The 26,496-nt window shown below is 45.5% G+C and overlaps 1 protein-coding gene across 1 annotated transcript; it reads right to left on the reverse strand.

Moving 5' to 3' along the window:
• Positions 1 to 3,595: 3,595 nt before the first annotated feature.
• LOC146005698 (carbonic anhydrase 13-like) lies at positions 3,596 to 26,496 on the reverse strand. Its single transcript, XM_083145125.1, is given in 7 exon segments — positions 3,596 to 3,721; positions 7,817 to 7,972; positions 10,014 to 10,076; positions 12,266 to 12,361; positions 14,293 to 14,411; positions 24,971 to 25,209; positions 26,411 to 26,496. Coding segments are annotated over 7 exon segments (885 nt in total).

The raw sequence follows: 26,496 nt of genomic DNA on the forward strand, positions 1-26,496 counted from the left end.
ACATGTGAAAGGTCTCTCAATACTGCCTTGATGCTAGGTACATTTCATTCCACATCTCTAGTGTGGCCCGGTAGAAGGAAAGTGTTTACATGGCACCATGGCCTAATATTGGGAAAAGGTCTTGCACTATTTGCTATGTTTCTGGTGTATAGCTTTCACACTAATAAAGCTGTCTATTTTAGTACCTTGATGCACACTATTTCACCTGTTGTTTCCAGCCATGTTTGGTGAGTAGAATGGTTTCCCAACTTCTTTCACCCTGTCTGTTTTGGAGATACTAAGTAATGCCAAGGTCAGCTCAGCGATGCAAAGCTACAGCAAGTGTTTGCGATGCAATGGTTTAGCCATCTGTTGGGGCGCATACACGCTGTTAATGTAAAAATGAACAATAAAGTTAATACCAAATATCACTCAGAACAACCAATTACAGGACATGATTGCTTGAATTGTGCCATTGCTAAGATGGCGGCCTATGGGAGAGCAGACCCATTTTCGCCCGCGGAGCTCAGGGCACTGGTCTCCGTTATGGAGACCAGGCTGGGGCGTGCGGGCCCATTTATAACCAACCACCAGAAGCGGCATGCTTATGCGGCGGCCCGCATTGCGCGATGTGAGTGTTTACACATTAAATGGCCAATTGTTCATTATTGCTTACATGAACATTTTTAAGCCAATAAGGTAACCTGGCTGATCATGAGTTAAACATGGCATACACTATATGTGTGCTACTTCCTGTTTGACATCCTGTAATGGGGATAAAATATGTAATTGTGTAGGATTATTGTTTGTGATGCATACAATGGGCCAAATGTCACATCATAACTGCCATGTTACAGGCTGTGTTTGTTAAAAGCCAGTAAGGAGCTGATTGGCTGGACATTTATCTCTACTTATCACCTTTACATTTATTGCTTGTTAAGGCTTAATACATCTGTCCCAATGACCCCTAATTGGCACTAATGTTTTTTTTCTCCAACACAGCACGGGATCGAGCACGACAGGCACGGGAGGAGGCAGAGGCGGCCCATGCCCAGGAGGAGGGCACAGATGAGATGGCCGAGGAGGTGGTGCCAGAGGAAGGGGAGCAAGTGGAGGAGGAGGTGGTGGCAGCTGAGGAGGAGGTGGTGGCAGCTGAGGAGGAGGTGGTGGCAGTTGAGGAGGGCCGGGAAGAAGAGGAGGATGAGGAGGCCTGTGAGGTGGTGCAGGCGGCCGAAAGTGGTATGTATACATAAAGAATCATTATTCCTTTTGTCATCTACTATTTGCTATGTAGCACTGGTGATTCTATTGTGTTTTAAAATACTATAAAGTCATAAAACAAACTGGGTAGCAACAGACACACTTAGGGGTTAGATAAGGTGGCCAAACCATCCCTTTCATCCTGGACACATATTAATGACACAGGTTGTGGGGATGGCTTTCAGGTCGATTTTAAATGCCACTGAACCTGTGTAGTTAATCTGTATCCTGGAAGAAAGGGATGACGTGCTCATCTAAGGGTTACATGTCCCTGCTGCAAGCGTACAATCTGTAGCCTCATATAGGTGAATAGAGTTTACAGGTGATTGATATTTCTAAACTAGATTAAGTATGGCATAAATGGAGTATGGACAGGCGTGGCTTAGAATGGAGTCACAAGTGGTCAGTGCCCCTGGGCCCTCCTCTAGCTAACCACCCCCTGTGGTCTGCATGTATTGTTGCCACCATAATTGTTGGTTGATTTTGTCTTAATAATGATTTTGTGCATGGGAGTGGGTTAGTGCTGCAGCTTCACCTACCTGGCATTATGACAATGATTTATGGAGCAGACCATCAGCAGGCAAGCCATGCTTGATTGCACAAATGTACTGTGCATTCCTGAGAGTTGACTAAGTCCCATGCCACGTTGCATCATAGAACAGACACTGAGCGCTTTTTGATGAGTTACTATTGGTGGAGCTCATGACATGCTTCTCAGAGCTTAGTCATGGGTGGGTTTGGATTCAGAAGGAGCACTATGACTGTGAGGTGTTCTACAGAGTAAAGGGTAGAGGGAAAAAAACTGGCTTTCCATCTAGTATGTATGCATGTATGTATAGATGTATGTGTCATATATATAGTTATATATGTCTCTATATACATATATATATATATATATATATATATATATATATATATACACACACCTGTCACCTTGCATTTATTTAATTTATGTATGACTATGTTAAATGTATTCATGTATATCATTACTAATTGTACCCTTTTTAACATGCCCACAGATGAGCCAACCCAAGCAGATGAGGGTGTCCGTGGGGCCCTCCTGCGATTAAGGGCCCACATCCTGGTCGTGGCAGATCTGCAGGACCTGACGGACCTGCTAATGTAATTATTTTTTTTTTTTTCATTTAAAAAATGTTGACAAATATTTAATAAATTGTTGTAAACAGTTAGAAGTTGTCTGTGTGTTTTTTTTACATTAAACAGTATATGTGTAAATTGTTTAGAATATTTTTAATTAGCAAAAGGTACATACTGTATATAGATGTATGTTATGTTCACATGATGTAAGGGTTAATGTCTGTAATGAATGTAGTAGTAATGTGTTAAAGTATGTATTAGGATTTAATTGATTCCAATAGGAAACAAGCACTTTTTAATGAGGTTGCCTAATTGCATAAGTGGGTCATGTGATCGATTTCTGTGTTCAGATAATGGTGTTGAATTGTGCGTAAATACACCGCATCGGTGCGTACGGCCAGGTTCCCGTCCGTTCTGACGTGGTAAGACCGTGCATACGCTGTAAGACCGTGCAGAATATGTGTGTGTCCACCGCACACGCAAGGTTTGGATGTCGTCCGTAAACACGCCCTGTTCTTCCAGTGTGAGTCCGTCCGTGTGCGGAGGTCCGGTGGGCGTTTCTTCGGACGATGTCCGCACAGCGTGGCGTGCGGCCCGCTCCGAAAGAATTCGGAAATGTACGCACTGACCAGAATAACCTCCTTTGTGAGGAAGATGAAGTCACCCTGTGGCAAAGCGGGATACTGAGGCCATAACAACTCAGTACCCACTGTCTACTTAACCACAGATGTGTGGACAAGTGGAACAGGGCAAACTAAGGATTACATGACTGTGACAGCACACTGGGTAGATGTATTACCTTATGCAGCAACAACAGCAGTCGCACCAGTAGCAGCATCTCACAAAGGCCAACTCGTTCCTTGGCAATACTATGATGTGTATGATGGGTTTCTGTAAGAGGCACACCGCGGTGCTTAGGGAACTGAGGGACATCATCGCACAATGGCTTACCTCACTTAGACTCTCCTATCTGGCAATGCCACTAATATTGTACGATCACTACATCGTAATTGTGACCCAACAATCTTTGAAATTTTGTAACCACTTGGTGCAAATTATAATAAGACTTTCAGAGGAATACAAATTACATACATGTTCATAGCCAAAATATTATTTTAAACATTTGAACACGCCTGTAGAATAAAAATATTTTATTATCAAAAATATTGTGTACAGTACACGTCTTCGCCAATACTGTCAGATGCACTGTTGTGGAATGTCCCTGAAGGTCTCCCCTTGCTTAAGGTATGAGGGTTATTTATTGGAACGAGGCTCTGACTGTCCTCCCATTGAGTGGCTGGACGGGACGGTGATTTCTTTCCATGCAGCAGGATGCATTGCCCTTGGTTTCACTGGTGCTCAATAGCTGGCGGAATTTGGATAGCTAAAAAACAATGACATTTAATTATTGACAGACACCGAGAAGTGCAAGATGTTGTAGGCTATTGCGTATCGCATCAGTCTAAGGGGTCTATATTTAAAGATCGTTTGAGAAAAAGATTATTATATAAAAGGGTACTTGTGTATTATCACGGCGCCCGGCTACGCTACGTTTTAAGCGTAGGCTAAGCTACGTTGTCAGCGTAACCCAATGGCTGCCTAGCGTAGTCAGCGTAGTGACTCCAAGGCAGCCCTGCGTAGTCAGCGTAGTGTCCCCGTCAGGCAGCTAGTCACCGTATTGTCCCTGGGAGCTGACGCTCTGTCCCCGGCAAGCATAGTGAGCACCTCTCACACAGCGCCGGTAACCGCCAGATCCCCAGTGCTGGCGGGCGCTGGCCGAGAGGCGCTCCATCTGTCTGAGACGCAGGAGCAACTCAGACGCTCATGCGTCCGAGTAATTATTGCGGCAGGGTACAGCAACCCTGCCTGTGTCCGCTTCAGGGAGACGGATATGGTTAGGGGTTTGGTAGCACGTGTGTCTCCTGCACAAAGGGGAGGGGGGTGCGGTGTGCAAGTGCGTCTCATGCACAATAAAGGACTCATTTGACAGTGCTCCATGTTACATACTGGCAAATGCCTCCATTTCAAACCCCCACTATCCACGCCAGCCAGCATGGCGAGCGTAGCGAGCACTGCGAGGGGATGCGGTATGCATCCTCCTGACCTTTTCATACCCCCACTATCCACGTCGGTGTCAAGTTGATTTTATAAAGTACACCAGCACCGAGCCGGAAGCGTGGCAAGCGGACGCGGATGTATATTCGCGTCCCCTCTCCACACTTTATCAAATCAACTCCACGCCGACGTGGAAAGTGGGGGTATGAAAAGTTCTAGAGGACACGTACCGTGTCCTATCACTGGGCTCACTAAGGTCGCCATGCTTCAGGCTGGCGTGGATAGTGGGGGTGTTTCAGGAACACATTCACACCTGTCATGTCAGGCAGGTTAAATGGTCAATGATTCCCACACAATGTAATAAGCGCTGACTGACTACGCTAACTGCGTAACGCTGACTGACTACGCTAACTACGTAATGCTGACTGACTATGCTAACTGCGTAACGCTGACTGACTACGCTAACTACGTAAGGTCCGTCTGGCCGCGAACGTGCGGGAACAGGACGCTGATACTAACAGGGACGTCTGACTGACTACACTAACTACATAAGCTCCGGCTAGCCGCGCACGGGCGGGAAAACTACACTGATACTGACAGGGACTCTGACTACGCTGCCTACGCTGGCCGCGGGAACACTTTGCTGATTCTAACTATGTAAGGGGCGCCATGATAATACACAAGTATCAATAAAAGTCATCAGGGCAGCTGAATGATGCTCAGCTCACAAGCTATACTGGCCAGCAGCAGTCTTTCTGCTTTACAGGCCGGGTACTGTAGGTGTGATGGGTAAGAAGTCTCATCAGATCCCGCTCTCAGAATAGAAGCACAGACCAGCCTTCCAATGACAGATTCCATAAAAAAATTACTTTTGTTAAAACAGAAGTCCAAAGTAGAAAATTGGAACAAATACTTTTGCTGTGGCACCCACTCCATATTGCTATGGGATTAATTATCAGAATACAGCTTTAGTACTTGATAATCTTTTCATGGGTAGATATGGCAGATTGATTCTGGTAAATCCAGAAATAGAATTCAACTGTATGGAGGTTTCCCAAAATAGGTTGGGAATACATGCAGAGAACCCTAAGGAGAGATCCTGACAGGGGTCTGGTAAGTATGTTTATCTTGCCCCCCCCCCCCCACACACACACACACACACACACACCTCCGTAACCCTCACTCCCTGCAACCTAACCCTAATCTTCTCTCCCCCACAGTCTAACCCTCCTCACTAGTTCCTAATCCTAAACCCTGTAACCTGCCACTTAACCCCCTTTCCCTGCAGCCTAACCCTAATTCCCTTCTAAGTGCATAACCCTAACCCTCCCTCCCCACAGCCTAACCCTAACCTCCCCCAGCAGGCTAACCTTAACTCCCCACCCCAGTTTATAGACCTAACCCTCCTCCTAGCCCCCGACGTAACACTAACCTGTCCTGCAGGGATGCAGTCAATTTATCTACAATCAAAATGCTGATGGTCAAAATACCGACAACCATTGACCAACGGTCAAAATACCGTCAAGGTCAAAAATAACGACATGGTCAAAATACCGACTTGTACATACTTTACCATCCCAGTGGACATGGAGGGGGAATATAATAGTGCGCGAGGCACCATGCCCGAAGTACGGGGTTCATGTCGACAGATGTCAACGTACAAAAATTTTGAAAAACGTGGCTAATTTTTGACCTGTCTATATTTAAATGTAGGAATTTTGACCATGTCGGTATTTTGACCTTGTCTGTATTTTGACCGTCGGTCAATTGCTGTCAGTATTTTGACCGTTGGGATTTTGATTGTAGATAAATCATACCGAACCTGTCCTGCACAGGGGCAAATGCAGGATTTTCAGAAGGGGGTTTCCAGAGAGGGGCGGAGCAAAGCACAGAGATGGGCACTTAGGTGACCCAGCATATGCCAGGTCAGTTAAAGTATTATAGATAGACCAAATGTATATAAATTATATATATATATATATATATATATATATATATATATATATATATACATACATACAAATAACAGCAGTGTAGACCCCTGGGCATAGCAATGTATTGGGGCCCCTACCTATCCTCCAGCGGTAGGGGTGGGAGGTGCTATGAGCGGAAGCTTTGATGTCCCGCGGGTGGCAGGGGGTATTATATCAACAGCTCAGCATGTAGGGCCAGGATCAGTAATTTCCACTACGTACCCCTTTACTGCACAGATGGTGGGAGATGGGGTGGGAGAAGGGGGCATTGGGCTGAATGAAGGGGCCCTGATACATAACTTTCAGGGTGGTAGAGGATGTTTAATATGCAGAGGAGGGGTGTATAGTGGAGTTGGCTTATTATTCATAATTTTCTGGTGGGAGGACAGCTTGCTTGACTGCAGATATCTCCAGTTCCTGGAACTAGATTTCTTAGCTTTTAATGGAATTAAAAACTAGAGAATCCCATCTACAAAACGGTACTGGGGACTAGGGGATCAGAATTCAGGAGGTAGAGCAATCTGCCAATGAGTATATAAAACTACATACCAGGTGTGTGAAGCTGCAGCAGTAACCAGAGACAAGCTTCTAGTGTCCATCAAAGGGGGAGAGTCCCAGCTTTTGGAAAATACCATCATAAAAACTCTAAGTCAGACAGATCCTGAAATATCTGACTGGGAAGAGCAATTAACAGGCTTGGATGGGGACCACTGCTTTGAAGTCAGATATCTCCGGTTCCCCAGGGCCGATTTTTTATTTCTTTAAATTCTTGTACCCATGGAAAGAGGGGACCCTCAGCTTTCAGTCTAGGGCCCTTAGATTCCTGGGGGGGTTTCTTGGTACTCAGAACCCCCCCTGCGTGCGCTACTGACTGCATACTTACGATCGGATTCCTAACACCAGCATCCTCAGCGATGGATGTTGGCATTCCACCAGGATGCTAATGGCATCTCCTTAGATTAATCAGCCCATAATACTGGTCTTGTTTTAAACTGAAGGATTAGTGTATACTAGTAAGTAAGTACGTTTTATTTATATAGCGCACTTTCTCCAACAGGACTACTAAGTACTGTATTCTGTAGGTACATGTGCAGTGGCTGATGAGGCAACAAACCATGTTACTCCACTGCTGGTATTAGTGAGCAAAATAAGTTTCTACTGTACATGGAGGATGATGTTACTCAAAACTGATTTGCCTAACTTGCTCTTGGTAATTATGCTGGGTTGTCATACCCATTATAATGATTTTAAAGAAAGTGCTATAGACTATTACAGTGCTATTTAAATAGATTATTATTATTATTATTATTATTATTATTATTTTTATTGCAGCAATAATAATAACTAAGCAATATCTTTTAAGAAATGATAGCTGTTAATAGATTTCTCATGCACTGTGGAATAACACACAAATATCATAGCTATACACACATCATATATACTATAGTTACCTGTCTGGAGCTGACTGTTATGGGTTCCTTTAGCATAATCCAAGTGACACTCTCTAGTAGGGGAGGGACAGTTAGTGATCCTGGGTAGGTCCAGAAATCCAGAGAGTCAGGAAGTAGACTTGATGGATCAAAGTTGGTGAAGGTCGACTGCTTGTCCTAAAAATGGAATTATCTTTTAAGAGTGTCGTCTGTTTTAGCCAATAGTAATCTGACAGTGATCTCATCACAAACAATAGCATTCACTTAGAATAAATATTGGTGAACACTATAAATTAAAGCACAAGGGTTATGGAGGGGACTGTTAATGGAGCATTATGTGTGATCAGCAATCCTGCGTGTGTATATATTACTAGGAAAAGTAGGATGTAGGCATGCAAACGCATTGTAGATGGACTTTAATAACCGGCTCAGTGGTTATGGGCACTAATAATAATACCAAGAGACCTCCTGGATAAAGTACAGCTATTATTAAATTTGATTCTTCAGGAAATAGTCCCAAGTCTAGATGATCACCCTCATTTTAAGAAACCTCATTTTAGGATGTTTATGTACATATGAGATATAACAATATCCTGGTTTAAATCTCACTTGTGATCTTAGGGCATTATTCATACCCGGACACAGGGCCTAATTCAGCATGGATCGCTAACTAGAGAAAAATCAGTTGCGTACGGTCAAAAAGTCATTGCCCAGAAAGAATAAACACCCTTTGCAAAATTGCAAAAGCATTGCATATAGCAATGCATTTGCAGATCCATTAGCAAAAACTGAAGCAAAAACATCTAAGTAAGTCTAAGGGGGGTATTCAGTCTTGGGTCAAGGCTGTGGGCATTATCTGTATAAGCAATACTACTGTGGGCATGATGTGTTAGCGACATTAATGTGTGGCATACATATATAAGGAGAACTACTGTGTAGCGTAACTTGAATAAGGAGCACTAATGTGTGTCATAATGTGAATAATGGGCACCACTATGTGATGTATGGGGTGTATGGGGTGTAATGTGAATATGATTGTGCTACTGTGTGGCATTATTTGAATTGGTAAGGAAGGTCCTCAGAGATATCCACCACGCTAAAAGGGTATCCTAAATTGTTATCAAGGCAGTAGATCAGGTTCAAGTCCCGGAAACTGTCACTTCTAGTTACTCCTTGTCAGGAGTAAGATTCTAGAACCAGACTATAAATAACCCTCCTCTATCTCATGTCCGTCCAGGAGAGGGCTGCCTTTGTCACACTGCCCAGTGTGACAGAGGCAGCCCTCTCCTGGACGGACATGAGATAGCAGAGGGTTATTTATAGTCTGGTTCTAGAATCTTACTCCTGACAAGGAGTAACTAGAGGTGACAGTTTCCGGGACTTGAACCTGATCTACTGCCTTGATGACAACTTAGGATACCCGTTTAGCGTGGTGGATATCTCTGAGGACCTTCCTTACCAAATGATTTTGGTGATATGCTTTTAATGTTTTACTTCCTGTGAGTGCATTCTTGGAATAAATTTGTTTTATATTTTCAAACATATTGCACTATGTTCTTGTATGTTTGAGCTCCGTTTAGTGCCGTCGCATTTGTTGAGCCTTTAAGGGGAAGAAAAATCCAGGCTATCCATTTTTAAGTGGAGTTATATGCTTTACCTTTATAGAGGAAATGTGAGTGGACATTTAAAAACAAAAAGATTAATGGTGTAAAAACAATATTGCACTATTATCTTTTTCTTTGAAGTTATTTTCAGATCTATATAAATTGAAGAAGGACTCATACTCTATACTTCCAGTAAAGTTTATTAAATACATTTTTCCACTTGGGTATTGGTGAAAAGACAACTACTGGTGGCGCTTTTGGAAAGACACTTCTACGTGCATGCATATTTGACTATCTTTGGAGCTTTTTGGTGAAGGCTTTGTGTGTTCAGTACAGCAGCCACAGTTTTTTGATTCTCTGCGCACAGAAAAACAGGACTTCTTTGGTAACTGTATATTTTGAATTGGGTTTACTAAAGTGAGACGACTGTCCCTTTATAAAGTATGGGAGGTAGGACACAAATATTGTAGTTAGCAGGAGTGTCAAAAACCCTGGCACTTGCCTGGAGTCCACCTAATGTGTGCAGTGGAGGGGGGGGGGAGGGGGGAATGAGTTCTACCACCTCTTCAGGATCACTTTAAGCCCTGCCTACAAATAAGGCTAAACTGAAGTACCTTAGCAATGATGCCATCAAACGCATCTGTAATTCTCTCAATGCTTTTGTTGTGCTCTCCAATCTGAAATTAAAGGTGGAATCTTGGTGAATACACATTAAAATGCTCATATCAATGACATTTATATTCTTCTTGTTTCCAAAGTGACAATAGTAATCTCAGTTACTTGTCTACCCAGGAGAAACCCACACCAACCCGGAGAGAACATACAAACCCCACACACATATGGCCTTGGCCAGATGACCTTTTTCATTTAAACAGTAATGCTAACCACTGTGACAACCACCCTGGTATACAGAATATTTTGCAAACTGACAAAGGGTCTGTATGGGATTATTTTATCTTAAATTGTACTTAGGTTACACACAGGGGTTACTGTATAGTGCCTAATTCATATTTGTACGTACTGTAAATGCAATTGCAATTTTCTCGGTTACGGTACTGCCAATGTTAGCAAGTGAAGCTGCTGCCCAGGCCAGGAATGAAATGAGAGCCCTACCGAAGGCATTGCAAAATGTGTACAATATGTATTTATTGCTCTGTTGATCATTAGGTAGATTGTCTTTGATGTTAGATTCAGATTTAATGTGGATTTGAAAATGGTTATTCGAACATATATGGTATAGTTTTTCTAATCAGTGAAATAGCTAAATGTCTGCATGTACCAACCAGAATATTCTCTTTAGATACAGAAGCTTAACTGTTACTTTAAAAATAATTAAGCTTGCCATCGCTCATAGACTTAAAAGCAAGAATTAATGTCAAAAGGTGATTAGTCTCAGTGGCAAACGCAGGATTTTTAGAGGGGGGTTTCCAAATGTCATAATCTCCCAACATCATAATCTCCCACTCTGCATTGGAGTAAGAACGGGAATCTGGGGATGGTAAAAGCCCCAAAATTGGTCTTTTTATACACTGGATACTGTATGGAATACAGTATTGATATTTAACAGTACAGATGGTCTATAGTATAGGCTGTTTCAAACATTTAAATAATATAAGTGGTCAGGGAAAGGTTAAACATATCATAATAAATAAATACACAAACATAATAGAACCAGTACTGCAATTTCTAAGATCACAATCTTCCAATTCATGGTAAGGCTCCTGTCTCTTCCTCCTGGCAACTGCTCTCTGGTGCATTGCGATGTTGGAGGGCTCAGATCCACACATACAGTAATTGTGGTAGAAGAAGCTGGTACACTGGGCATGTGCAGCAGCTCTGCTCTGTCCCTTACACTGCATGATGTGGTGATAGCTCTATTGATCATATTATATACCACATATACTTTACTTTAAGGACAAAGAACCATCACAATATTTGAAACTTCCACATGTTGCTAACCACATTTGCATTGACTGACATTCGCTCCCAATGCATTATTCACCTTACGTTCTGCACATCTGCGGTGCTCAGGAAAAGTAACATAGACTATGTAAATAATTTGGTCCTGGCCTTCCACTCCTTGGTAACTGATTGTAAGTAGCTATCGTTGGAGGACAGGCACTCTGCTCAGCACTCAGCAATGTGTCATCAATGTATGCTGAGCAATGTGCCAGGGCCAGTGTTCTCTGGTAGATATTAATCGCCAGACCATAGCGACTTGTGGGGCTGCGCATTGCTATCGCTATAGCCCCACTTTCTAAACAATCGAGTGAGATCGCTTAGAAAGTGCCCTGAAATAGCTCCGTGTGTAGGCCCCATAACAGCCACTTTTCCCTTAACGTGACCACCTTCCCCATAGGCTACATGTATCAACATCTATATTGGTCACTATTAGGGTGGCCAATCCCGGGTACGGGATCGGCGGGATCCCGGGACTGGGCCCCTAAAACACTGGGATTTCAATACCGGGATTTGAGTTTCAGGCGCTGCCCGGCTTCTCCCATCCCCCGCAGTGCGGCTCTCCGCAGCGTGACGAGGTCACAGGTCATGCTGTGCATGCCACACAACCCTGTCCTGGGCGTGCTGTCCTCCCGTCTCATCAGCCCGCCCTCCCACCCCGACTGCCTCACCCACCCGGCTTCAGGCTCCTGGCTTCACTGCCCGCCCACCCGCCGAGCTCCCGACTTCGAATTCCAGGATTGAAAAAAATGCCCCGGGATTGGCATCCCTAGTTACTATCCTTATCTATGTGAGTCAATGGATTACATTTAAGTCTCCTCTATACTGTACATTTCTTCGCAGAGGTATTTGGGTTTACAATCATTCTAGAATTTCACAAGGCCTTTTGACAGGGAACTGTTCTTACCTTTAAATGTACCCCCAAAACACCTAGCCCATCTGGCTGGAAAACAGCTTCCACAAAGTTTGAATACTTCTCTGAGTTCCAGTGAACAATGTGCAGCTGTAACAGGTACATAAGACAACGGTAAAAAAATACAAAAAAATACAAAAATATACAAAAAAATACACAAGATAACAGGGTGCTGGTAACTTTCCTAGTAACTCACACAATTGAATAACAATATCAGGTAGTAATGTAAAATATTTATATACATTAAGAAAATCCAAAAATCCTGTTGGCCAGTCCAGACCAAAAAGTTGTGTATAATGGGGTTATTCAGAACTGATCGCAAGCCACTCCCATCATATGATTTTTCTGTGTGATTTCTCGAATACCGCCCATCCTGGGAATTCACAGCCGAGTGATCAGGTCTGAATAACCCCCTATACCTGAAAAAAGCATAATTTTGTCAAATTGGGCACTGTTAATACAGATTGGGGAGAAGGTACTAAGTATTGCCTTAGTAAAGGCCCACTACCTGTGTTTTCACTGTAAAAAGGGATTGTCAATTTAACAATAGGTTAACACCAGTGTGAGATATGACAGATTGACCTAAAATAATGCGATCTCCATTTTTTTAGCCCCAACCCTCCCCCAAAGCAGTGCAGTGTGTGTGTGTGTGTGTGTGTGTGTGTGTGTGTGTGTGTGTGTGTGTGTGTGTGTGGTGGTGGTGGTGGTCGGGGGGTATAGTTCTGTGGGAAAATGCGGTCGTTTCCCACCTTTAAGGAGGTGCGGAGAGGACCACCTGATTGGGAGCCCCCTGCTATTCCAATCATGTGGTGGTTTTCACTTTCATCTCTGGATATGTAGAAATAACATAAGGGGTGTACACATGGTGCGGTGTACTATCTCAAATCTCACGGCGCTCTGTACACAATCCATTTAGACTATATAGAACAGATCTGTACCATATAGTATTGCCTGCGGTCTATTTTTCTATTTGATTTAAATACCACGGGGACGCGCATTGGGATCGAAATCAAATGCATTCGATTTCCTTTCAATTCTATTGTGCTTATATAAGCAAAATCTAATAGAAAAATAGAAAACATTGGGTACTTGTGTATTATCACGATGCCCAGTTTTGCTACGTATGGCACCGTAGGGAAATCGCATCGCATCGCATGCAATTTTGCGGGGCATGCGATGCGATGCAATTTTTTAATGTAATTTATTTACTGCTCTGTCAGCCATCGCATCGCATTGCATGTCCCGCAAAATCGCATGCGGTTGCATGCGATTTTATAGGGTGTGCGATGTCATTATATTAGCTATACAATAATATGATTGTATATCCCAAAATAGGTTTAACGCACCCCCCCCACTATCCACGCCACCCCGAAGCATGGCGAGCAGCGGTGGAACGCTTCCTCCGACCTTTTCATTCCCCCACTATCCACGTCGGCGTGGAGTTGATGTTATATAGAGTGTGGCAAGCGCAGCGAGCCACCGAGCCCGAAGCGTGGCGAGCGGATTTGGATTACTTTACATGTATTCTGCGTCCCCTTGCGGGGCTCGCTACGCTCGCCACGCTTCGGGCTACAGTATATAACATCAACTCCTGGATAGTGGGAGAATTAAAAGGTCGGAGGACGCATTCCACCGCCGCTCGCCACGCTTCGGGGTGACATGGATAGTGGGGGGGTGCGTTAAACCTATTTTTGGGACATACAATCATATTATTGTATACCAAATTTCATGGCTTTGCACACCCTATAAAATCGCATGCGATCGCATGCGATTTCGCGGCAGATGCGATGCGATGGGCCAGGGCTGAGAGAGCAGTGAATAAATTACATAGGAAAATCGCATCGCATGGCACTAAAATGGCCCATGCTATGCGATGATATGCGATTTTCTTATGCAGAATAGCCAACAAAGCAAATTGCTTAGTGGGCGCCGTGATAATACACAAGTACCCAATATTGAACCGTGTGTACGCCCTAATACAGATCTAAGTTGTTTAGACCAAGAAACAATGATTGGCCTACCTCAGCTGGGTAGTCTTTACCATCCACCTTATGCTCAGCTCCAGAGTGATCACTGGTCCCCCAATGAAAATGAAACTGCCGCAGTCTGTATCTCCCATGAAGCGGCCCTCCACTTAACACTACAAACAGAAGGAAGATTCCTTAGAACACAGTAATGCATTTGCATAAATTGTTACTGATAAAAGAACCGAGCTAATGAATATGGTAAAAACAACTGTATGTGTTTATGGTAATTATTAACTTGTATTCATATTATCCCCATATTTACTTTATGTGATCTTTATTATATTATTACTGTATATAGTATCACATTAGCTGTGTGTGTGTCAAAGAAAATAAAATGATTGAAAGAAAAGAGATTAAATAAAGAAGAACAGGGATGAACAGCATCACTGTACTTCACTACCTACTTTAGGCAACTAGGAGGTAAATGTGGGATGCGGTGTGTGTGTGTGTGTGTGGGGGGGGGGGGGGTCCACTGAGCTATATAGGAACTGATAGGAAACTTATACTGCTTTTAGACCACAAATGCAGGGTCATACCGGGACTTTTTAAAAGGTTCAGTCCTGGTGCGACCCTTAATTTTGTACGTTACGGATCTTCATCGAACTGGCAATATTGCTGGTTTGCTGACGTCATGCGGGGGCAAGGCTGACCGGCAGAGCATCATCGGAAAACCTTCTTTTTTACCGGTACGTATAGCCATTTTTCTACCGGTTTGCTGGGTAACCCCTTTCACATGGCACCAATTACCGGGTAGAACCGGCATGACACCGGCATCAACCCGGTAGTTAGAGGCGATGTGGAAGAGGTATTAGGAGGGACCTAGTGTAGAATTCGTTATAATCAGAGATGTTCCAAAAAGTTCATCATCAGTGAATCTAAAACATTAATTAAGGGGAATATTATCTTTACACATACTGTATAGTACATGAAGAGATCAGTAGCGCTCTCTATATTTGTAGGACAAAATGCTGACTTTTCTTTGTTCCTATAATTCATGCATAAAACAGGAATGTGATAAAAGAGAATCTAAGCTGTCCCATCGCTGCAATGTTTGCTTGCCTTACAATTCCTGCCCTATTACACTGGTGCCTTATTGCCATCTCCTGTCTGTTATTTTGGCTGGACCTTCTAGAACCAGCTCAGACTCTGTTGACTTCCTTCTACTAGGCAGATACATGCAAAACAATGTTAATTAGAGATTGCATTAGATATTAAAACTATGTATCATTTATCATTATTGATGTGAGGATTTCTGTTCTGTTATATAAAAAGATGCAAAGGGGTTTATTTACTGATAAGACTGATAGATGGGAGTTCTGTTGTAGATGGGATGTTTGTATGTGAAACATAGTTGCCTACCCTCCTGCATTCTGCAGGAGACTCCGTGAAATAACAGCAATCTCCCTCTCTCCCTCATTAGTCTAGTAATCTCCCTCATTACACCTAGTCCGCATTACACTGTTAAATCTTTTTGGGGAAAAGGAATGAGAGCTAGATACATTTACATTGAGTCATCAGCACCATTTCCCAGCACTTTAGCTGGGAAATGGTGCTGATGACTCTTAAGTAGCTCTTACTAACTGCTTAAGGGCTCATCTACATTTGGATATTTCGTTTTAAAAGATTCCTCTCAGATGTAGCAGTACACACCCACGCTTCTAGGTGCCACATTCACAATCTCCAGTGGCGGTTGTTACGTATGGGCTGCAGGGCTGCAGCCCCCCCCCCCCCCCCCCCCCAGGTAAAATCCGTCACTGTAGTGAAGCCAAATGCAGTCTGTGAGACTGCACTGGCGTCACTGTGACTGGCACTGACTTCCTATTAGAAGTCCGACCTGCCAGTCACCGAAGGCAGTACCATTGGGAGGTGTTCACTCCCTCTGGGATGCCTCTATATATGGAATTAGAGACGCCCATTGGGTGGAGCATGACACACCCCCTCAATAGAGCTCCGTGCAAAATTCTACTACCAACTGTAATCTCCCTGAAACTAGTTTTCAAAAGCAGGCAAGTATGACGAGAAACCAATCAGAATCTACTTCTTATTTATATAGCACCTTCTAGAAGATAATAGAATATGACTGGTTGCCCATAGCATCATCCCATCTTCAGCAGAAGTCCCATCTTAGTAAATAAACACCAAAGTGCTGTGTGACAAAGACATATTACCAGCGCTTCCTATGTGAGTATAGATAATAAAGGAAAACATTATTTTTCATGGTTATATATGGCACTACAAAGAATATAGCAGTCGTCTGGCAGTAGGGCTGGCTGCCTAACAAAGGGTGGGGTATATCATTTAGACAATGAAAAGGTCGACCCCAAAAGATCCACAGGCCCGAGGTCGACATTGAGAAAAGTTGACATGAGCAATTGGTCAAGATGGAAATGGTTGAGACATGAGAAGGACAGCATGAGTGTTTTATGGGTATTTTTTTGGTGTCAATTTATTTATTTTAGGACATGGGCCAGATGTATCAAGCTTCAGAAAGCGATAAAATAGACAGTGGTTAACAGCCAGCCAAACAGCCCCTAACTGTAATTTTACAGACTGGGTTTGAAAAATGGCAGGTGGGAGCTGATTGGCTGGTTGTTTATCACTCACCACTTTTTGAAGCTTGATACATATGGCACAAGGACCCCAAATTGGTGTAACACGTGCATGTCTATTAACCAGGCCGACCTTTGGACCAGGTCGACCATATACACGTCGACCATAGGGTGTTGACATATTGACTGTCATCCTAGACACTGGTGACCCATCCCCCTGAAACACGTAACAAGAGGCCAAATGTATTAAGCCGTAACAAGTGATAAAGTACCAGCAAATCTACCCCTAACTGTTATTTCTCAAACACAGCCTGTAACATGGCAGTTAGGAATGATTTGGCTGGTACTTTATCACTCTTCACTTTATCACTTGTTAAGGCTTAGCACATTTGGCCCCGTGTCTGTTGGTAAAGCATGAGTCAGGTACAGACACTGTGCCAACTGTATTAAGCTTTAACAAGTGATATAAGCGAGAGTGATAAAGTATCAGCCAATCAGCTCCTAATCGCTATGTTACAGGCTGTGTTTGAGAAAGGACAGTTAGGGACTGGTTGACTGGTGCTTTATCATTCTCCGCTTTATTACTTGTTAAGGCTTCATACAGTTGGCCGAGAGTCTGTTACAAGCCAGAGGAGCTTTTAAAATCATGAGTAGAACATAAGGAAATGGTTCCAATAGCTACAGCAAGTGCTTTATAGCTTCCAGAAGTAAACAAGCAAGTTAATTATCTAACAAAGGAAAAGAAGCTGCAGCCAATCAGAAGACAAGCCTACATACAGCATGCAGCTCTCTGACATGGTACAATTACAGTCTTTCCACAGCCAAGGGGGCCACTGCTCAGCAATGGAATAAGTTCTTGCTTGCTAAGTCACTGACCTCCAGTCTCCAGTGTACTAAAAGACATATAATAATGAATGGCATATACAGGTACACACAAAGTGCACTTACAGAAATGAAAAAAATGCAGCCCCTGAAACAAAACTGTTCATTCCTCATATATTCTACAGGGTGCCGGACGACGCAGTGTCCTGACGTCGGAATCCCGACTGCCGGTGCCACAACCCATTCTACAATTGTTTAAACATGCGGGTGCTGAATTCATTCACATTCTTAGAAATTGCAGGGAAGATTGTAATCCATGAAACCCAGTTTGATTATGTCTTCCAGTACTGCTGTGTAATAAGACTCTCATAGACATAAAGGCCCTTATTCGCTTGAAAAGTTTATGTGCACTGCAGGGGGGCAGATGTATCATGTGCATAGAGAGTTAGATTTGGGTGAGTTATTTTGTTTCTGTGCAGGGAAAATACTGATTACTGATACTTTGATGAAAAATCCCACCCAAATGAATCTAATTCTCTTTGCACATGTTACATCTACCCCACCTGCAGTGCACATGGTTTTGTCCATTTGAGAAGGAATTGCCTTTGCAAGTGAACCAGAATAAGGGCTATAAAGCATTGGATATCAGTACAAATGGAATACATATTCGTGATCGGTGGTCGGCAATTGGGCTATAAGAAGACAGACAGTGGCATTCCGATAATGAAAATCCCAACAGGGGCTGGGAAAATATACTTGCCCTCACCCCCTGCCCCACTAAACCTTCCTATCTAATACCTAACCCTACCCCCAACCCTGCCTTGCAGTCTAACCCTTGCACTCTTCATTAGTGCCTAACCCTAAAGGTTACATGGTACAATTATTGTATACAATATCGCATCGCATCTTATCGCATTTCATAGGTTTTGCAATGCAATGAGATGAGATAAGTACAAAAACTATGTGCAGCATAACTCTCCCTCCCACCAGCCAGAACTGCAATCAGGCGGACCACCAGGGCAAAAGTTCGGGGCTATACAGAGAAGGGGGCCCATCTCTAGACTAATTGCAGAGCTGCTGTCAAGACAGGAAAATAGTTAGGGGAGATGTGTCAAACCTTCTAAAGAGTGAAGCAGACAAGTGGAGATGTTGCCCATAGCATTCAGGGAGGTAGGAAACCCTGCCCTAAGTGTGGTCATTTTCCCTGAGAGTACCTTACTGTAAATGCACAGAATGCTGGGGAAAATGGCCATTGCTCCATTTTGCTGGGGTTTTGTGGAGAGATTCTGCTACTGCTGGAGGACTCTGAAGAGGTAAGTATGGGTGCAGAATGTGTGGCGAGGGCCCCCTGGACTCAGGAACCAATGTGATCCTTACACACACTCAGTGGTGTAACTATGGTGTGGCAGCCCCAGCTGTGGCTAGGGGGAGCCAGCGGTCTCGGGGCGCACTGAAAAATACCTGCTTTCAAATACACAGTTTTCTGTCACTCAGTAGTAGTGGGCAGCGATGGCTGTGTACTGTAGCTGTGTACCGTAGGTGACAACCCACCCCCCCCTTACCTCCCCAGTATCCTTGTCTCCTCTCCTGTGCCTGGGGGCGGCCAGTGTCATTACCCGCACACACTTCCGCTAGTATCCCCTGGTGACGGAAGGCTACAGTATGTCAGCGCCGCGGACGGGATGTCCTCTCTGTTAGGCCGCATGGACGCATGTCACTCCTGGGGTGCAGCAGCACTATACATGGCGGCTCACAGTGGCCCAGGTAACCAGTCAGCTCCATTGTCATGTTTTGGCAGGGGGAGCTAAATTTATAGTTATGCTACTGAACACACTGCAAGAACGATGGCACATAGGCCAGTTCAGCACAATAGATGTAACGGAAAGTCTCCGTTCTATACTTTCATGTACAGTAGTCCTTTCATCGGGTTCATTGCTCAGAGCATTTCAGGCAAACCTGATAACCACATGCATCGTGTTTATCTAATGTCTTTATCAGACAGTAAGTTGACCTTCAATGGCATATAACATAGTAGCTAAATAAGTAACACATTTATCGATTGATGTTGTTTTTATGATATAATAAATAAAATGATGTGGGCAAAAGTCATGGTAATTTTGTACCAAATGGAGAAAGCCCTGGCACTAACCCAGGCATGCTGGGTCTGATCTGCAGCTTTCATTATGGTTCTTGATTGTTATCAAAAGTACTGAACAAGGCAAACATGTTATCAACGATTTGCTGAACTCTGCTTAAAGCAGAAGTACAAGAGTGGAGATAAGAAGATTTATGTTCTTACCTGTTAAATACTTTTTATTCAATCAATAGGGGACACAGAGTTACTCTGGGTAGAGCCTGAACAGCTGTCCAGGTACCAAATGGTTAAGAAAGCAGCCAGCTATGTTATAGATCCCAGGGCAAGGAGCATTAAGAAAGAGAAGGAAGACTAATTTCCAAATGCAGGGCCGCCACTAGTAATGTTGGGGCCCTGGACTGACCTTCATCCCAGACCCCCAGCGGCACCCCCCCCCCCCTCGTGCGCACCAGCACCCCGACTCCCCCTACCCCCCCAATTACTATTACTTACCAGCGGTGGCGGCGGCGCAACATCTCCCAGGTTCAAGCAGCGGCAGCGCAGCATCTTCTCCCTCCTTCATGTCAGGAGTCTGGACTTTTAACACTCACTGCACAGTCAGGGCCGAATTTGCCACTAGGCTGTGAGGCACGGGCCTAGGGGCGGCACATGTTAAGGGCGGCAGCCAGCAGTGTCAGTATTATGGGGAGCGAGCTATGCAGGTGCACGGTGCGCTGCACGGCTCATCATCCCACAGCAGCAGCAGCATCCCGCCTGTCAGCTGTCATCCCACAGCAGCAGCATCCCGCACCTCGGCGTCAGCGGGCTGCAGTGCTGCTTGCTCTTGGGGTAACCGTCTAAGTGCTTCCGGGAACTTCGGGCTATGCAGAGCTCCCCGAGTGTCCGCCTGGGAGCACTATGTGCTGCAGCGCCCTCCCTCCGCTCTGTTAGGGTGTGTTGCACCTAGCTCCCGCCGCCACCTGGATATCTCAGCCGTCTCTCTGCCCGCCTATAGCTGCTGCTGCTGCGCAGGAAGTGCGCGGAGTCCGGGCTGCCGGTGCCCACCACCGCCGCTATTGCCACCTCTGCCGCCCGGATGTTTCAGCCCTCACCCTGGCCGCCGGATACTGCTGCTGCAGAGGAGGGGCACGGTGTCCGGGCTATCGGTGACCACCACCACCACCACTGCTATTGATGCCACTGCTGCTGCCTCCCGGGGGTCTCAGCCCTCTCTGCCGCCGGTGGCTTCTGCGAAAGATGAGCGCGGTGTTCTGGACCAGTGGAAGAGGTAACTCCGGGGAGCAGCCCACTTGACCTCCCTCCTATTTTAAAAATTCAAAAAGGGTCCTCTCTCTCCCTCTGGGGCCAGGGGGCGGCTAAAAAGTTGGTGCCTAGGGGCGGCCTGACCCCTAAATTCGGCCCTGTGCACAGTGCAGCCTGCAGAGTGCCGAGCCCCTCTGTATCCTAGGCTCGGCATTCTGCAGGCTGCTCTGTGTATTGTGCATGCCTGGCCGCCGGGTGGGGGATGCATTGTGTGGGTGCGGGGGGGGGGGGGGTTCTGTGCCACTGTGGGCAGCTGCCCGGGCCCCTCCAGAGGCCGGGGCCCGGGATAGCTGCACCCCTGGCACTCCTCTGTCGGCGCCAAAAGAAACTGTGGGGTAGATATATAAAGTAGTGAAACACTGATAGGGGAGAAGTGATAAATTGCCTGACACTGCCACCGGCCATTCAGCTCCTAACTGTCCCTTTTTAAAAACAGCCTGTAACTTAACAGTCAGGGGGCCAGATGCACTAAGCTTCAAAAGTAATAAAATGGAGAGTGATTACCAGCAAGCCAATCAGCTCTTACCTGCCATCTAACAGACTTTGGGGCAGACGTATCATAGCGGCGCGAGAAGCAGAAGCTGGCAATCCACACTTGGATGGTAGTCTTGTCAGCTGGCTTGGTGGTCGGACATCTGGTGGACCATGGCGATTTAACTCGGTACTTGGAGCCCTGGAATCTAGAGAAAGACTGGCCCCTGGTACTACAGTTTAGCTTTGAGATCTTTGACAGGACAATGCTGGAAGGTGGGGAGATAAGTTCTGTTCACTGCTACAATGCAGAGCAGAGCAGTGGTTGTTTCCATGATGCACCATGATCAGGACCAGGAAGAGGAGATCCCAGGCCAGATGTACTACGCTTCAAAAAGTGATAAAATGGAGAGTGATAAACAACCAGCTGCCATGTTACAGGCTGTGTTTGAAAAATGTCAGACAGGAGCTGATTGGTTGTTAATCACTCTACATTTTTATCACTTTTTGAAGCTTAGTGCATCTGGCCCACTTTGAGAGCCGCAGCTGCCTCCTGCACCGAGGCTGTGCTGTATGCCACTACTGCCTTTGCCAGCACTGCATGGCTGTTAAGTGGCAATATGAATGGAGTTGAGGCCTGAGCCTGTTACAGATTTTTAGCTGCATATGAGTGAAAAAATTGATGGTGGGGAAGGGATGGGTGACCACTTCTGTATTAGCCTAAGGCAGCTAGAACCCACAATCAGGCCCTGACCATGTTCCATTAATGCTGCTTTCACACCGCAAAACCTGCTTAGACCCGGTATTTAAAATGGGTCTTAAAACCAATCAAAGCAGGCTTAATGCCCCTTTCAGACCATACATAAACCTGGTCTTAAAGCTGCTACCCACCCCCCCCCCCCCCCTCCTTCCTACCTGGGCAGTGCAGCGCAGCACAGCAGAGGGAAGGGAATGATCACGCTGGTGGTCAGGGGGTCCCTGCAGTGTATGTTAGATTAGTGTCTGCGTCCCTTCAGCGGATGGGAACTACTAGTTCCCATCCGCTGCAGGGACCCTGCTGCCGATCTCACATACGCTACGCCACAGGGACCCCCTTCCCGCCACCGCCAATCGTTCTCTTCCCTGCGCTGCTCAGGTGGGGGAGGGGAGGATGTCTCATTGGGGGGGGGGGCCTCAAGGAGGTGGGGGGAGGTTTGGAAGTGTGCATATCCCCACCCGCTCATTAAATATTCACTGCTTGCTCATTAGATATGCACAGAGTGGGATCACTATTGGCTGGGTCCTAAATACCGTTTCAGACCCGTTCATACTGCAAAAAAAAACCAGGTCTGAAACGGGTAGGGCCCTGCTTTTTCACCATTTCCAAATACTGTTTTTTTTTGGAAATCACTCTGGACCTTTCAGACTGCACAGATTACCATTTTAAAATGGTTGAAAATCAGCAAAATACAGTTTTTTTAGTGCGGTCTGAAAGGGGCACAAGAGAAAGAGCATGGGACAGCACAATGGATGTAATGCAAAAGTCTCACTCAGTTTTGCACATTCATATACCTTTCATTTGGGGTCATTCTGAGTGGGGGTGACATATAATCCCATTACTACGGGTGCGGGCTACTATACCACACCCATTACTACATCCAGATCATTCATTCAGCCTTTTAGGGTGGGAACACACCAGAATAATGTCGGACCAATATGTTGTTTCCAGGTAAATCATCACAACCTGTCAGCCGGATTGTTCAGTGTACGCGATCACATCCCCTCGCATGCGGCCGATTGGGAGAGAAATGATTCCATGGTCACTGACCATCTAATGGTTCCCCCCCCCCCCCCTTTGGTAATAAAAGTCAGACTAGACTGATTTTTATTCCGGTCGCTATCCCCCGAATACCGGGCGGGCATTGATGGCATGTGACATCAGCCGCCTGCACCAAGCAGGCATCGCCATGACTGCATTGCCAGGGGAATGCCCAGAGTTTTTATGGGGACATAAAATGCTGGCAGTTCCCTTGTTACCGCCCCCTGCCCACCCATGGCCCCTCCCTTCCCGCCAAGCCGTTCGTTCCCGGAGTTTGCACATGCGCCTATTTGTGCATCGGAGACAATTTTGGACCCAAATGAAGGGGTCTGAATTGGCCCCTTAATCTGGCTCTGCCCTTTACAATTTCCCCATGCAAAGGCAAGTTCTGAAGACTGCATAGACTCTTACCTGTTTTCTATATTAATACGGTATCCGGACTCAGGGGCGGATCCAGGAGAAAATGACAGGGGGATGGGAGTGAGCGGTGTTAGTAGTGCCAGTGTGCATTCTCAGAGAGTGAAGCGAGATAGAGAGGAGGAGAGCAGAGAGAGAGGGACATTTTAAGTCCACAGGCCCATTGTGGAGTGAAAAGTGAAGGATGGAGTTGTGTGCCCATTACACATTTCACACATAAATGCCACTTACCTACATGCTCGATGCCAAGGGGCTTCATGCTCGACTGAATCTGCTTGGGTGCAGCAGGGTGGGAGGGTGCTTGCAGCAGGGTGGGTGCAGTAGGGTGGGAGGGTTGTGTGTGCACCCCCCCCCCCGCCTGTGCTGACAGCCAGCCAGCCCGCCCCCCCCCCCGCTCCGCTCGCCCGCGTCTCCCCGCTCGTCCGCTCCACAGTGTGCCTGGCCAAGAGAGAAATGTGCTCCTATCCTATGTAAAATTCATATCTCCCGCTGGACAGCTAGCCAATAGGCGCTCGCGGTCCAGCAGCCACCAGTTGATTGGCTGCTGGACCGCAAGCGCCCATTGGCTAGCGGTCCAGCAGGAGAAGTGAATTTTATACAGTAGCACATCTCTCTCCCGGCCGGGCACAGCGGGGGAGCGGGCACAGCGGGGGAGCGGGCAGCAGAAATAAAAAAAAAACGTCTGAAATGACAGGGGGGCACGTGCCCGGGTGCCCCCCCCCCCCTGAATCGGCCAGTGTCCGGACTCATGATAGATTGACTCTAAGTCAACAGCCAAAAGGTTGACATGATCAAAAGGTCGACATGCTCAAAATAGTGTGCCGATCTCAGCAAGGCACCGAGCGTAGCGAGCCATGCGAGGGTACGTGGAACACTTAGACTGTGTCCATGATGACCTATGTCGATATAACACCAAAAAACATGAAAAACTCATGTTGACTTTTCCATGTCAACCTTTTGAATGTCGACCTTTTGGCTGTCGACCTTTGGACCCTGTCGAAAGTTTCACTTTCGACCTTTGGAACCTGTCGACCTTTTGACCCTGTCGACCATATGACTGTAGACCTAGACATTGTAGATCGAATATACCAAAACCATTAATACAATCATCTCTATAGGGTAATATGATGCCATTGATGGGTAAATGTTAGTTACAGTCTTCTCTGTAGGAATGCTATGCCAGAAAACGGTGTGTGCTAAAATAATATAAAACCCAACCTGAGTTGTCTTCTGCGTCGTCATATTCAACACTGAATGAATGGCCGCCGTTGATGATAACTTTTGCCGATGATGCATCATAATGGACCTGGAGAGGCTTCAAGCTGGGGTCGTATATGGCATCTTTAGATATGATATTGATAGGCGACTGACGCTCCCCAGTGGCAAGGGGAAACCATTCATGCCACACAGCAGGGCCTGCGTTTAAAGAAAACATATTAGTTCATTTGTGTGTGACACTACAATTAGGGATACTTATTTGTTATTACTTCAGACATTTGTACAGTATATATATAGGAAGACTCCATTCATCTGACAGTGCTCTTTGGAAAGTGCATCTAACAGACCGCAGGAGTCATTGGGGGAGATGCATCAAAGCTTGGAGAGATTATTAAACTGGCGGCGGGGTCCCTGCAGTGATTAGGAAATAACTAGTGCTATCCGCCGGGCGGCAGCGTGGGAAGCGCTTCTGATTTTGAAAACACTGGCCACTCGCTGATTGGCCAAAACTCAGCCAATCAGCGTGCGGCTAGTGTTTTCAAACCCAGCAGCACTTCCCGCGCCTCCGCCCAGCAGATAGCGCTAGTTATTTCCTAATCACTGCAGGGACCCTGCCGCCGCCACCAGCTAATTACACAGCGCCGCAGGTACCCCCGCTGCACGGACCCCCCTGCCCGCTCCTGCCAGCTCCAGTTTCGGCACCTCCACTCACCTCCATCCGGGGGCGAACTGCCGCCCTCCAGTGGCCGGCGCCCTAGGCAAATGCCTAGAGCTGCCTAGTGGTGGCGCCGGCCCTGTTCCTCGCTTAATTCTATTAGTCTTCACAATCTAATCAATGGAGTGGGAGGCGGATGATTTCACTGAATGATATCGGTCAGTGTGTATGCATTATATCGTTCTGCAAAAAGTGGAGGTGGAAAAGCGCTAGGCTCAGATGAAAAAATAGGGCAAAAGATCATAGCATAAAAAATTGAGTTTATTCTAATGCATAAAGGAAACAATTGTAACCATGATGTCTGAAACAATGTATAACACTTGATGAAATAAAACACACCAGCAGAGAGAGTGTAAACTGCGAGGATTTCTCTCTATTGAAATATAATAAAATGTCCACATGAAGAAATATAAAAAAGGACTGGACTTATAGGGCCAGGAGAGTGTTATGTTTGGGCTGCCACACTTGAGCCAACTGCTGTGATAAATATATAGGTGTATTAACCCCAAGTGAATTTGTTAAAATAGTTGTGAAAATTGCCAAGCAAACATTTTGTATTCATCATAATGACCTGTAATGTTACCTTATATAGGAAATTTGATCTTTTTAAACACATTTGTTCTATTTGAATTTATATAACAAATGTGAGCGACGCTGGCATTTTTAGCAGATATCTTGCACATCTCCCACAGAGATGTTGGCACTCAAAGGGTTAATAGGGTTACCTCTGTTGAGATGTGCAGTCCAGATCTGACCACACTTCCTTGGCCAGCTCCCATTGGAAAGCCCAGTGTTTCATAGGTGTTCCCAT

This window comes from Crinia signifera, chromosome 5 (genome assembly GCF_055691185.1).
Source record: "Crinia signifera chromosome 5, ASM5569118v1, whole genome shotgun sequence".
Classification (NCBI taxonomy): Eukaryota; Metazoa; Chordata; class Amphibia; order Anura; family Myobatrachidae; genus Crinia; species Crinia signifera.